The sequence below is a fragment of the Acipenser ruthenus genome, chromosome 7 (genome assembly GCF_902713425.1).
Source record: "Acipenser ruthenus chromosome 7, fAciRut3.2 maternal haplotype, whole genome shotgun sequence".
In the NCBI taxonomy this organism is placed as follows: Eukaryota; Metazoa; Chordata; class Actinopteri; order Acipenseriformes; family Acipenseridae; genus Acipenser; species Acipenser ruthenus.
In genome coordinates, this window is record NC_081195.1 from 13,524,119 (window position 1) to 13,536,486 (window position 12,368).

At 35.3% G+C, this 12,368-nt stretch overlaps 1 protein-coding gene across 1 annotated transcript; it reads left to right on the top strand.

Annotated features, from left to right (window-relative positions):
* The first annotated feature begins 1,730 nt into the window (after positions 1-1,730).
* On the top strand, positions 1,731-11,875 carry LOC117414923 (growth hormone-inducible transmembrane protein-like). The gene is made up of 9 exons (XM_059026413.1): positions 1,731-1,875; positions 3,857-4,018; positions 4,350-4,452; positions 5,213-5,324; positions 5,637-5,778; positions 7,840-7,948; positions 9,560-9,748; positions 10,400-10,571; positions 10,972-11,875. Exons 2-9 carry the CDS (start codon positions 3,887-3,889, stop codon positions 11,057-11,059), a joined length of 1,047 nt encoding a protein of 348 aa, XP_058882396.1. The 5' UTR covers positions 1,731-1,875; positions 3,857-3,886; the 3' UTR covers positions 11,060-11,875.
* The last annotated feature ends 493 nt before the right edge of the window (positions 11,876-12,368 follow it).

The following is a 12,368-nucleotide window of genomic DNA, read 5'->3' on the forward strand; positions in this document are numbered from 1 at the left end:
TCACCGAAAAAGTGTTATACTATCGCCATCTAGTGGTTGCTGTATAGACTGTAAAGTGAATCATGTTTGCTTCTGTAACAGGGCTATAAGATGTTTTAAATGAGTAACCTGTGTTAATCCATTAACATCCCCCCTGGAAATCAGTTGACTTTGCTTTTAGTCCATCAAGGTTTATATAATTTCAAAACAACATTTTTTGGACTAAAAGCATTCATTGACAACAGTATTTGACTTAATTATTTGTGTTTAATGTATTAACCTTACACAATACAGTGCTGAGAGAGTTTTTCTTTGTCTGAAACAAAGGTTTTAATGGTTATTAACAAGGAAAACCTGTCTATTACAGTTAGTTTTTAATGTTTCATTGCTAGTGTAAAGTCATAAAACACAGTGTCGGAACATTCACAGCTCATGTTTAACTGTAATTAAGGTACTATGAGGAATTATTCTAATTAATTTCCTTTTACACCAAATACTGTGAGTTGTATAAATAGTTCCATGTCACGTTAACATAATTAAAATGTTTCTTATAAGTGCTTTAAATAGTGCCATGTTTTTATAACACTGCAATAGCAGGTATTCATTACAGTTGAATATTGCTTATAAAATAATTTATATCATTCAAGCAATTTTATTAGCCTTTGAATGCATGTGTGCGGGAAGGCAAAATCTGTTCTTCAATTTTTTGGTAGCGGGTTAATTAGGTCTATTTAATAGGTTATTATTTATTGGGTTAATTTGGTCTATTTTTATTTATTGTTATCATCATTAATATTATTAATATTTCAATCACGACTACAATTAATAGGCTTAGGCTATTAATTAATAGGGTTACTATGCCTCGCAGGTGTTCCGCAATTAATTGTGGCAGCACACAGGTAAAAAAAAAAAAAAGGAATATCTTAATTAAATTAATGTTGTTCTATTAATGGCTTTATTGTCTGACGAGTGTAGCCAATTGAGGCAGTATACACTGTGTTTAATTATAGGCCTACATTCATACCTGTGATATCCATAAATCAAATATAACGTTTAAGAAATTTACAGAAGATCATAACGCGGAAAATTGAAAATGATGATATTCCTTTTTTTTTTTTTCTTAACTGTGTTGCCACAATTAAATGCCGAACACCTCCGCGGTATTACCTATTAATTGTAGTCGTGATAATAATAATAATAATAATAATAATAATAATAATAATAATAATAGACCTGATTAATCCGCTATCAAGGAATTGAATTGTCGCTGATCTACATATTCCATCCTTGACAACCAAACCACGCCCCCGTCTTGTCTGCTCATGAATATTCATGAGAGCCGACAAGTGTCGGGAAAATCATCTTGTGTTCAGACTAATATATAGAAAATCTTCGGCCCTAGCAATAACATATACAGTCGCCAATGTGCGAGTATTGTCAAATGTGCATAGGTGTGGATAAAAACAATCAGCAAAAAGTATTTGGGGAAAAAAAGTCTATTTTTGGCACATAGGCGCTTATGTTTATAATAATAAGATCCAAAAAAGGAATTTCAGTTTCCAATTTTAGTTTCCGACTATTCATAAGTAATGGTTTATATAGTGCAACAATCAAGTCAATCTGAGAGTGATAAATATAATTGGATCTGATGGGAACAAAGTAACGATTAAGTGCAATAATAAAATAAACCAGAGGATGGTATAAATGACTGTTGCTTTAAAGATTTTGAAAGAAAACTTAAAATCCCACAATTCACTACGGTGGCGAGTCTGTATGACGTAATAGCTCAGACGTTTCAGGAAGGTTGCTGTCAGATACATTGGAGTGATTTTGTGGTGCGTAAGAAAGGTGATTTATCTATCACAAGGAGAAAACAACACGCACAGTAGCTAAAAGGTATGGATTGTTATTTACTAAATGCATTAAAATATATATTATTTAAGTAAACAGATATTAGCAAAGCAAAAGTACTGTGTATACCTTGCATTTTTGAGGGGTACAGCTACTTGTTTGTACTGTACTAGTTTCGTTTTGTAAGAGTTATAACGAAACCTCAGAGAACATAAATCATGAAATTGGTTAGACAGAAAATGCCCATATCTGTTGAGGTGAATATTCGTATTGCTAACATTTTCTGTGAGATTTAGACAGTGTAGGCCCCATATGACTTGACAGCTTTAAATCTTTACATTTGTTATATGCGTAATTAGTTAATCTGCATGTTAACACACATTAGACGGTGTTTTACAAAATGTTGATTTGTAAATATGACTGTATTTACAGACATTTTTGTGATTTAACTGTCATTTAGATAAAATAGAAAAATAATGCCATCTGGGTCATTCCATACCAACTGAACCAGAGTCGTTGCCCGACCGTCTCAGATTTATCTGGAAAAATTCATATGTGGGTTTTTGCTGAGTTCAGAAATGCTAATCATTATTTTTATTTATTTTTTATTTATTTTGGGCTCAACTTGGTGATGTGTGGTTTCTGTAGCAGTTGTTAACCAACTACATTCTGCATGCAACTTTTAAAATGTTTAAGATCCTTTTCCTTTTTGCGTACTTATATACTTGTCATAAGAACTGAGATTTTTAGTTCGGTTCCAGTAGGAGTAGACGTGAAATTCTAGTGATGCCGGAAGTTGTTAACCCCTCAAGTTCCTTAAGTTTACCATGGTAATCAATTTTTTTGTGTTTTCTATCAGTTTGTAGTTTTTAAAACGCAACTAATTGAGGCTTTTGGTAGTTTCAAATGTGTCACTGTAACAAAGACATCTTAAGTTCCACACACAAGTTCATAACCCCTCAGCTCCAAGCTAGTGCCACTGGAAGCACACCCTGTCACTTTCTACTCTAGCACTAACCCCAGACAATGCAAAATTGAAGAATAATGCTAGTTCGGTTAGGACTATGTGGTACTTTAGCCTCACCAAAGTGGCCATAAGCAATGCTCGAATGCATGACAAATACAACTTCAAAAATCCAAAAGAATCAAGGAAAACTTATGTTTTGCTTGATTCTTGTAGATGTCATCAACATCAATCCAAAAATATCTTTGGGTGATTTTTGGAGTCCCCGCAAGTGAGTTATTTCGGCCTAAACTTGGTAGAAATACGAAAAATTCTTATTTTAGAGGGGGTTAATGACCAGTGGGGGGGACTTGAAACCAAAAGTGTTTCACAAAATTTGGAAGAGTGGTCCATACTAACATTTTAGGACCTGCATCCCCTACAGGGTAAAGGGTTGGGTCTGGCAACTTGCCAAAAGCGAGTTAGGTGCTCCTGGTATTTTTTCTCGAAAGGCCCATTCATTACAAGTTGAATAAGGTGCTACATATGATGGTAGCGTCTAAGTTGAGCCCAGGGTGATTTTTCACTTTAGGTTGACCTTTGCCAGGTCACAGCTCGAAGGGGGGGGGGGGGGGGGGAAATCCCCCAAAAATTAGCATTTCTTAACTCGGCAGGCCCAGAAACTCCCAGGTGAATTTATCTAACAAAATCTAAGAAGGTCAGGCAACAAAATGCCCCCCCCCCCCCCCCCCCCCCCCCAGTGGCCAACACTGGTATAAATAAGATTACATAAAAAAAAAACTGTACATTTTTTTCTTCAGTCCTGAATAAATCAAATTGCTATAAAACTGTGCACCTTTCCGTGCTAGATATTTAGTAATATGTAAATACCCCAACTGTTGGTCACTGTATCAGCAGTTCCTGGAATTTGCAGCTGATCACTTTGTGCATCACTAGTTTTATAGAGTTAAAATGGTTGGAGATAGAGTTCAGGAGATGGTTTGTGATTTCATGCTTCCTAAAAAAGAAGCTTCTCATCAGTTTGACTCATTGCTTTGCTTTACTTTTCCTTTGTTATTACAGAGAGGCTCATTTTTAATTAGCTTTGCCATAATGTTGGTGACAAGGCTAGCGTGTTTGCACAGTATACCAGCCCTTGGTCTGCGCTCTGCATTGATCCAGGCATCCCCAGCTCTAAGAAGTTTCGGCCTGAAGACCAGTCCGCCTCTAAAGCAGTTCAACCAGGTGTGTAAATGCTTATTTTGATTCACTAAGGTTGTTTTATACTTCAGATTTAATACTTAGAATTCAATGACAAACTGATGAGTTCACAGCATTGACACTTTTTTTTTTAGGGGATTGGATGGAATTAAAAAACTGTACTGTTTAATTCCACAAGGAAAAAAATAGTTTGGCTGGACAGCCAAAATAGGCAAATGCTTTGCAATTCTACAGTATGCAAGCCACCATTACATCTCAGTATGTTCAATCTGAATCACCATACCAATCTTAATGAGAAGCGACCAGGCAAAAAGCTTCCTTAGGGTTTATGACTGATAGGAGGTTTTTCTTCCAGGGATACGCCACCAAAGCTCGATTTGGTTTCCGGCATGGTAAAACGGCTAAAGAAGCAATCAAAGAGGCAGCTTTGAAGCCAGCGATGGAAACTGCAATTAAATGTAAGATCTTTGGTTTGCATAACGTGTCTGTGTGTGTGTTTCCCCCATTTAATGTTTTCCAGATTTAATGTAGATGTTCTAGTGTTTGCTTCTTTTTTGTTTGTTTGTTTGTTTATTTTACTTTTTGTGTGTTTTGCTCAGTACCGTTCATTTTGACCTGTGACCTAATCTGGCTGCGCTATTGTGGTTTTGTGACTATTTGGTTTCCAGATTAAGACCTAGCCTAACACTGACCTATTGGTTTCATAATCTATACACAACTGTATTCCATAATATTCCATGAGTCCAATGGGCATCATACAAGAAATCATATTCTTATGGCAGCAATTTTACAAAAAAGACTATATATTTAATTTTTATGTTAAATGTCACCTTGGCATTGAAAGTACAGTTTGAGTTATTGTCTTCACATTTGATATACAGCTATATTTTATGAATTGCTCATTTAAATTCCAATAGCACTGTTTTTCAGTACAAATTAATCTTTTCACCACTGCAGTGTTTCAAGTTCTGCCATATTGATGATACAGACCACATTCTTTAAGGTATTTTTTTCATATTTAATACACCATTTGTATTCCATATTTTAATCCTCTGCCCATATCGGTGATACAGACCTATGCTTTTAGTTGGTGTCTGAGTCTCCCAATAAGTTTATTTACAGGTATTGTTTTGTAGAAATTAACCAGTTCAATTCCACATTATTTTAACCTCTGGTCGTTTCAGTAATATTAAGGTACATTTTTGTTTTTTCTTTTAGTTGATAACATGGGAAGAGTGGTCCTTGCTGGAGGAGCTGTAGTTGGTCTTGGGGCTTTATGTTACTATGGGTTGGGGATGTCAAATGAAATTGGTGCCATTGAAAAAGCTGTCTAAGTAAATTTAAATAATCCCGTTAACTGAGACAAAATTGTCTTTGAACTGCAGCAACCACTACAAAACAGATTTTTTTTTGATTGTGGATAAGCTGCAAATAAATAGGCTGTATGTGCTCCTCACTAACTAAATACCTGAAATAAAGAAAGAAACAATGCATCAGGGAACATTTCTGGGGTTTGATCAGAATGTAGTAAATGGTATAGCAAGTACTACAAACATGACTTGCATGATAACTTTTCAGACTAGGTTGTTATGGGTAGTTCTCTATTTAATTAATTTTCTCCTTTCTTTCCCACCCCAAACAGTATCTGGCCTCAGTATGTGAAAGACAGAATCCACTCTACATACATGTACTTTGCAGGAAGTGTAGGGATGACGGCATTGTCTGCTGTAGCAGTCAGCAGATCACCAATGCTTATGAACCTGATGATGAGGGGCTCTTGGCTGGTAAGAACATTCTACCATACAGTATAATCTTTTACCCATCTGAATGAGTCAAGGCTATTTGTTGTGTTCATTCTGTAAAAAAATAAATAAAAAATAAATTGATTTCTCCAGATACAGTAGTCCGTGGCGTTTCCGACTGGTGGGACCAGAGTAAGGGCTGATATAAAAATTAATTAATCCTGTTTTAAATACCTTTATACACAGCTGTAACAATTGCTATATTCACACAATTATTGTTTTAAGATTCAGCTTTTATTAGGGAGCTCCCCTTAATTCATTGTTTAGAAAGATACAGGGTATTAATGCTTGTGACAGGGTAGCCGTCTGGGTGCGTGCATTCTCTGCTTAGTGACAGGCAAGAGGTCGAGACGGAGGTTGAAGTTGATACACCCCACAGGCGAACAGGATTTATTTACATCTCAACACACTGAACGACTCACATGACACTAACAGCATGGATCACATACAACACAGTGTACGAAATGTTTGGTGGAATCTATAATCTCTGAACTTATCTTCTGTGTTCAATAATAAACAAACTCTGGCTACTCGCCCGGCTGTCGGTGGTTTCGACTTGCGTACTCACTCTTTGGTATCCAACCCTGTTTCTCTCTCTAGTTTGTCTGACTAAAAATGCAGTTCCCAACTATCCAAATGTAATCACTGGCAGCAACAACTATCTACGTTCACACTAGCCGTTCGCGACGTCGCCACAAGAGAAACGTTTTACCTTGTGACTCAACTATTTTTCCCCAAGTTCGCCACGGTGGCGAAGGCTTTGAAAAATGTACTTGTGTAAGACTGCCAGCACATTCAACGTGTGCTGGTAGATGAATCAATACTGTTTTAGTTTGATTTCATTTTGCCCAGTGAAAGCCCTTGATCACGCAACATGTGCATGCCACAAATATTTTGTTTGGCGGGAGGACGGGCTCAAATTAGAAAGTCAGCAGACGGCGCTGCTTGTTTAAAAAAAAAAAAAAAAAAAAAAAGGCATCCAAATGTTAATAAATGTTATATATTAAAAAAAAAAAAAGTACTGACAAATTACCAGAATCATATTCTGAAAGATGTAGCCCAAGGAATGCCAGTCACAAAAAACTAAAATATTACCGTGATACTACTCACAGGGAGGTGAAGCAGTCATGGTTTCAAACATACCTTTTCACAGAAACACGCAGCGTCAAAAGATCACAGCTACATTTTTGTTTTTTGTCGTTGTTTGCTATCTTTTCAAAATGTGCTGAAATATATTTTGGAAATAGTAACAGAGTAGATTTGAAAGAGGAACAATTTAATAAAAGAATAAACACATTTATTATTTTAAAAAGAAAGATTTGTCTCACTATGATTTGTTGAGTTTTAATGTCAGAATCGGTGCAATATTACTGTCAGTAGTCCCAGGTGAAAGAACACGGTAAAAAAAAAAAAGTTTTTTTTAAACCCGGTAGTGGCTGTACAATCCTACTCATATTATTTATCACATGTATAATCTTGTGTAACTACAGCTGCGGTTGGTCAGGGAGGCATTAATATTAACATACACTAATAGTACTGTCTGCTGGCACAATTTTGCTTTACCGTTCTGTAGTGGAAAGAAAACAGCGTCAGTCAAAATAAAGGATTATGCAGTACATGAATATCTCTGCAAACCTATTCAGAATTTAGGAAATCTGTACTGACGTTTTTTCATGTGGGACTAAGTTTGGCATTTATTAAATGGGAATCAGAGTTATAGTGCAATTTAAATATGTTTATGTGTAAATGTAGGGTTTGGCATTTAAATATCTAGGTATTTTCAAATAAAATGCACGTCTTTTTGCCTTGCTGAAACAGTATGTTTATAACTTGTTTATAGTATTAAGTGGCTAAAGTTTTTCCAGTGTGTCTAGAAAATGTTAAGTTACTTTAGCCACAGTGGCTAACTAAATGAAATGTTTAAAATGTCCACTATTGTGGTAGTTTAGTGTTCCTGAGGAATAACACGTCATATAATTATGTATTGCATGTCTGTGCCAGAATGTAAACTCTTCTTTTTCTTTTCTTTTTTTTTTTTTCTAGGCTATAGGTGCAACATTTGCAGCCATGATAGGGGCAGGAATGTTAGTCAGGTCAATATCATATGACCAGAGCCCAGGTCCCAAACACCTTGCCTGGATGTTGTATGCAGGTACATTTTTAGACTATTAAAAACTTTGGGGCTGATGTAAGGGTACATGCAAAGTGATTTGCGGCTGCAAAACACCACTATTGCTGCCAAAATCAGTGGGACTTTAGCTGCGCATGTAAAGAATGGTTTTCACCTGGCATTCTGCACCACTATCAAATTAGCACTTTGCCATCATTAATCCATGTAAATTATATTGAAATGTATTCAAATGAAGAAAAGAGCATTTACAAGGTGCAAACCATTGTAGAGGGGAGTAATTAAGAGCGATATAAAACCACACACCTTCAGAGACCTGTCATTGGCCTCAGGAACACTTCATGATTCAGTGACGGTTGTCTCTTGTTGAGGACAGACAGGAAAACTTTCGGAGAAGGGCAAGACGGATTTTTCCTGATATTTAAAAAAAAAAAAAAAAAAAAAAAAAATGGGAGACTACATTTGGGGGCTGATTCGTGAAAGTGATTTACAGTATAATCGTAAATCTCGAAAAACTACTCGCTTCTAAATCTTTTGTAGTCATTTTTGTATTACTTTAGTATAAATACATGTTAATTTGGATTCATATGTTGTTTTTCTCTGACTTTATGTGAACGAAAAGACAAATTCGCCCGTTTTCTCATTGGAAATAGGTAAATTTCAAAATATCACTGTCCTGGTCACAAAAGCAAAGTTTGTGGGGAATAATAGCCATTTTCTATACTTTTGAGGCATAAGCAATTAGGAAATAACACTTACTACCCAGGAACCAAAAAAAAAAAAAAAATTGTTACACGGTGATAAAGCTCAACAAACGGGAGGGAAAGGAAGGTGCACAAAAATAGAAATTAACAAGAACAATTGAAAGTGTACATTTTTTTTTTTTTTTTTTACTTCTCCTCACTTTCATCTCTGCTTATTAATTATTAATGAGTGCTGATTGTCAGGGATCCCTCAGCTTTTGCCTTGCATCAGTCAAAATTAAATAAAACTGTCCAAGGTATGTGTCTTAGACTCAAGGAGTATATTGTATTCTGCTAATCAAAAGTGTAACCACTTACCCCCAGAAAAGGCTTTTGCAAAAGCGGTCTTCAATTTAAAAAAATAAAAAAAGAGAATGTTAACACTGTGTCTGAGCTTCCGGCATCCTGTAATCAAGTTTAGGTGTATTAATTGAAAATGTTCATTTCTCAGGTGATTTGTGTCTATTTCTAAAGCAGTTAAAATAATGGATGTACAGATAGGAGCTCTACCCACAAAAAGAATGATAGGCTACATACAACCTAACATGTTCCACATTTTATAAACCAGTTGTTATTTTCTTGTTCATGTCTTGAATACCAGTTGTACCTTCTTACTGTACCACAAGAGGGCAGCCACACCAAGCATTAAGTAAGGGAAGATAAATGGAAAGCTAAAATTATTTTTAAATAAATTCTCAGTGTTTTGTTGCATACTTTGGTTGTACTTGTGGAAGGACAGTTTCAGTTTTAAATAAAACAAATTACATTACTGAAAATGGCATTTTGATGCCGCTCAGGAGGGTGGATGAAACCACCATTAGGCATTCTGATTAAGTGCATGAGGGTGGTAAATATGAGCTCATATTTGTTTTTCTATATTTTTTTAATGAAGGTGTAATGGGTGCCGTGGTGGCTCCAGTGACTCTTCTGGGGGGTCCTCTGCTGATCCGTGCTGCCTGGTACACCGCTGGTATTGTGGGAGGTCTTTCTACTGTGGCAATGTGTGCCCCTAGTGAGAAGTTCCTAAGCATGGGAGGTCCATTAGCTGTGGGATTGGGGCTGGTTTTTGCTTCATCAATTGGTGAGTAGATTGTTCAGTGTTTTGGTAATTTCTTTATTAGTGTACAATGGTATTTCAGATTTCAAGTGGAAAATGCTTTGTGAATGATGATTCAGAACTTTTTTCCTACCACCCAGTTTTCTTGACACAGCAGTAAACAGTTGGATAATTCCTAATGAAAAAGGCAAACAGAGCAGTGCTTCCAGCTATGAGGAAGAGGTTATTTTACCAGGGGATAGTACAAAACTAGTAGTTAGCATAAATAGCATTAGAAAAATTGCAGTATAGTTACAAATGAATTGTAAATCAGATTTAAAATGTATGGTTGGTTACCAGACCACACACTTCATGTAATTTAGATTTTTTTTCTGGTTTTGCTGCATAAGAGTAACTTTCTATTATTAAAAGAATGCCACAAAGTGATTTGGCAGTTTAATCTTTCTGTCATGCCCATTTTTTTTTTTTTTTATTATGTAAAGTGAAACTTAAAGCTTAAAAAGAATGTATTTCATTCTAACATCAGTTTGAACATTGCCAGCTGGAGGAATGCAGGATGCTGAAACACGTTAAGAGTATAGAATGTCCAGAAAAAGAACCGAGAAATTTATTGTAAAAATTGAATTCAAATAAAATTGTCATCTTATAAAAATCTGTGTTTGATTGTTTCCTTAGGATCAATGTTCCTGCCTCCTACTTCAGCTTTTGGAGCAGGTCTCTACTCTGTAGCTATTTATGGTGGTCTGATCCTGTTTGGCATGTTTCTGTTGTACGACACACAGAAAGTAATCAGACGTGCCGAATCTTACCCTGTCTATGGAGTACAGAAATATGATCCCATCAATTCGTAAGTATAAGAGCATAGCATCTGGTTGAGGTAAAAATGTCTCAAACTGCTAATGACAGAGAGAAAATTAAAGCCTTAAAACCTTAAACTGTTTAAAACAGATTTTTTTTTTTTATTTTAAGAAAAGTGTTTACCGCCTGAAGCAGATGAAAAGGGTTTCATAAAATGCATACTTGATTTAAATCATCAGAAGAGGGGCTTTTAAAAGGGGCTTGTGTATAGTCCATTATTTTGCACAGTTTGAGCAGCCAGAGTTCTGCTTCACTTCGTCTTGTATACAATATAAGACACCCTACACACATGCACTTGTTATATTTTGTAGATAACATCATTAGAAAAGCTATGTGTTATTATGCACTTTTGTCATGTTATTTAATTATTTATTTATTTTTTTAAATAGATGTCTGGGAATTTACACTGACACACTGAACATCTTCATCAGAGTGGTCACCATTCTTGCAAATGGTGGCGGCAGCAAACGGAAATGAGACCACGTGACTTCCTTTTTTTTTTTTTGGGACTAATTCATGGAAAGTGTGCTGTAACTTAATCTTACTGGAATGATCGCATGCATTTGGAAGACCGATTTTAGTTTTGTAACTTTCTTTGTTAGAAATACAGGATAATAAAATATGTGTTACCCTCCACTTCTCTAAGTATATCTTCATCTGCTGTTAACTGTTTGTTTAAAATCCCGTTTCTGATTTATGACTAGGATGTCTTCTTTAATGGGAAGTTTACACTAAAGCAAAATCTTTAGTACGACGGAACCTGTTGATGCAACCTGGTGATTAGATCTTGTAGTTAAACTAGAGTTAATCGTTCTTGTTAATTGCAGCCATTAAAACTATAAACACATTATAGTGTTACTTTCTTTGTGGAAACTTTTGTGAGTTTTTCATTTTAGCCCAGAAAGTGTGTACAATATGTTTTGTTTTGCAAATCTTCAAATGTTTAAGCATGACAATTGTGAGAGTGAGTCACTGTTACTCCGTTATTTATTAGAGCAAATTTTGATTACTGGCCTATCAATATTGTATGCTTTTACTAATATTAAAAATGTGTTTAGAATTGAAGGGGGTTTTCAGTGTTGTGGCACAATGTTCAAATGCCATGGCAAGGCAGAATAAAAAAATAAGGACTTCAGCTGATTTTTTATTTTTTTTGGTTTACTTCAGCTAATAGTTTATGATTTGTATTGGGCTTTGCATTGCTGAGCAGGATTATAATGATGTTTTATATGACTGCCCCAACTTCAACTGCCTGTAATAACAAAAAATAAAATAAATAAATATATATACACATTTTCTTGCCAAAGTTTAGTTTTCTTATTTGTTAGCAAGCCAAGAACCAACATCAATCAAAAATATTAATATTGTTTTTTGTTATTGTTCTTGATTTAATGTAATGTAATATCCACTTCCTGGTTTTTCTGCCAAGCTAAGCAATTGCTTGCTGTTTTTCTCATGTTCGTGATAGGGTGCCTTAACTCTGAAGATTAGGTAACTGGAAAAATATCACATTTTCACAGAATAACTGACTGTTTGTGTTTTTCAAAGGGAAAGGGATGTTCCATATCTTCTCAACCTCTGCAATGAACCATGTGTTATTTCCATTAATGTTTATATGTGTACAAAACTCATTGAGAGTGCTTAAGAGACCTTGAAATATCTGACTTTAGTTTGTAAAAGTAGTTTTATTTATAGTACCTCTTTCAAAGAATGGAAGAAATTAATTGAAGACTGGAGTAAATGCTTAAAAATGTGGACCTTTGTTTCAGAATTTAATGGTTGTAAA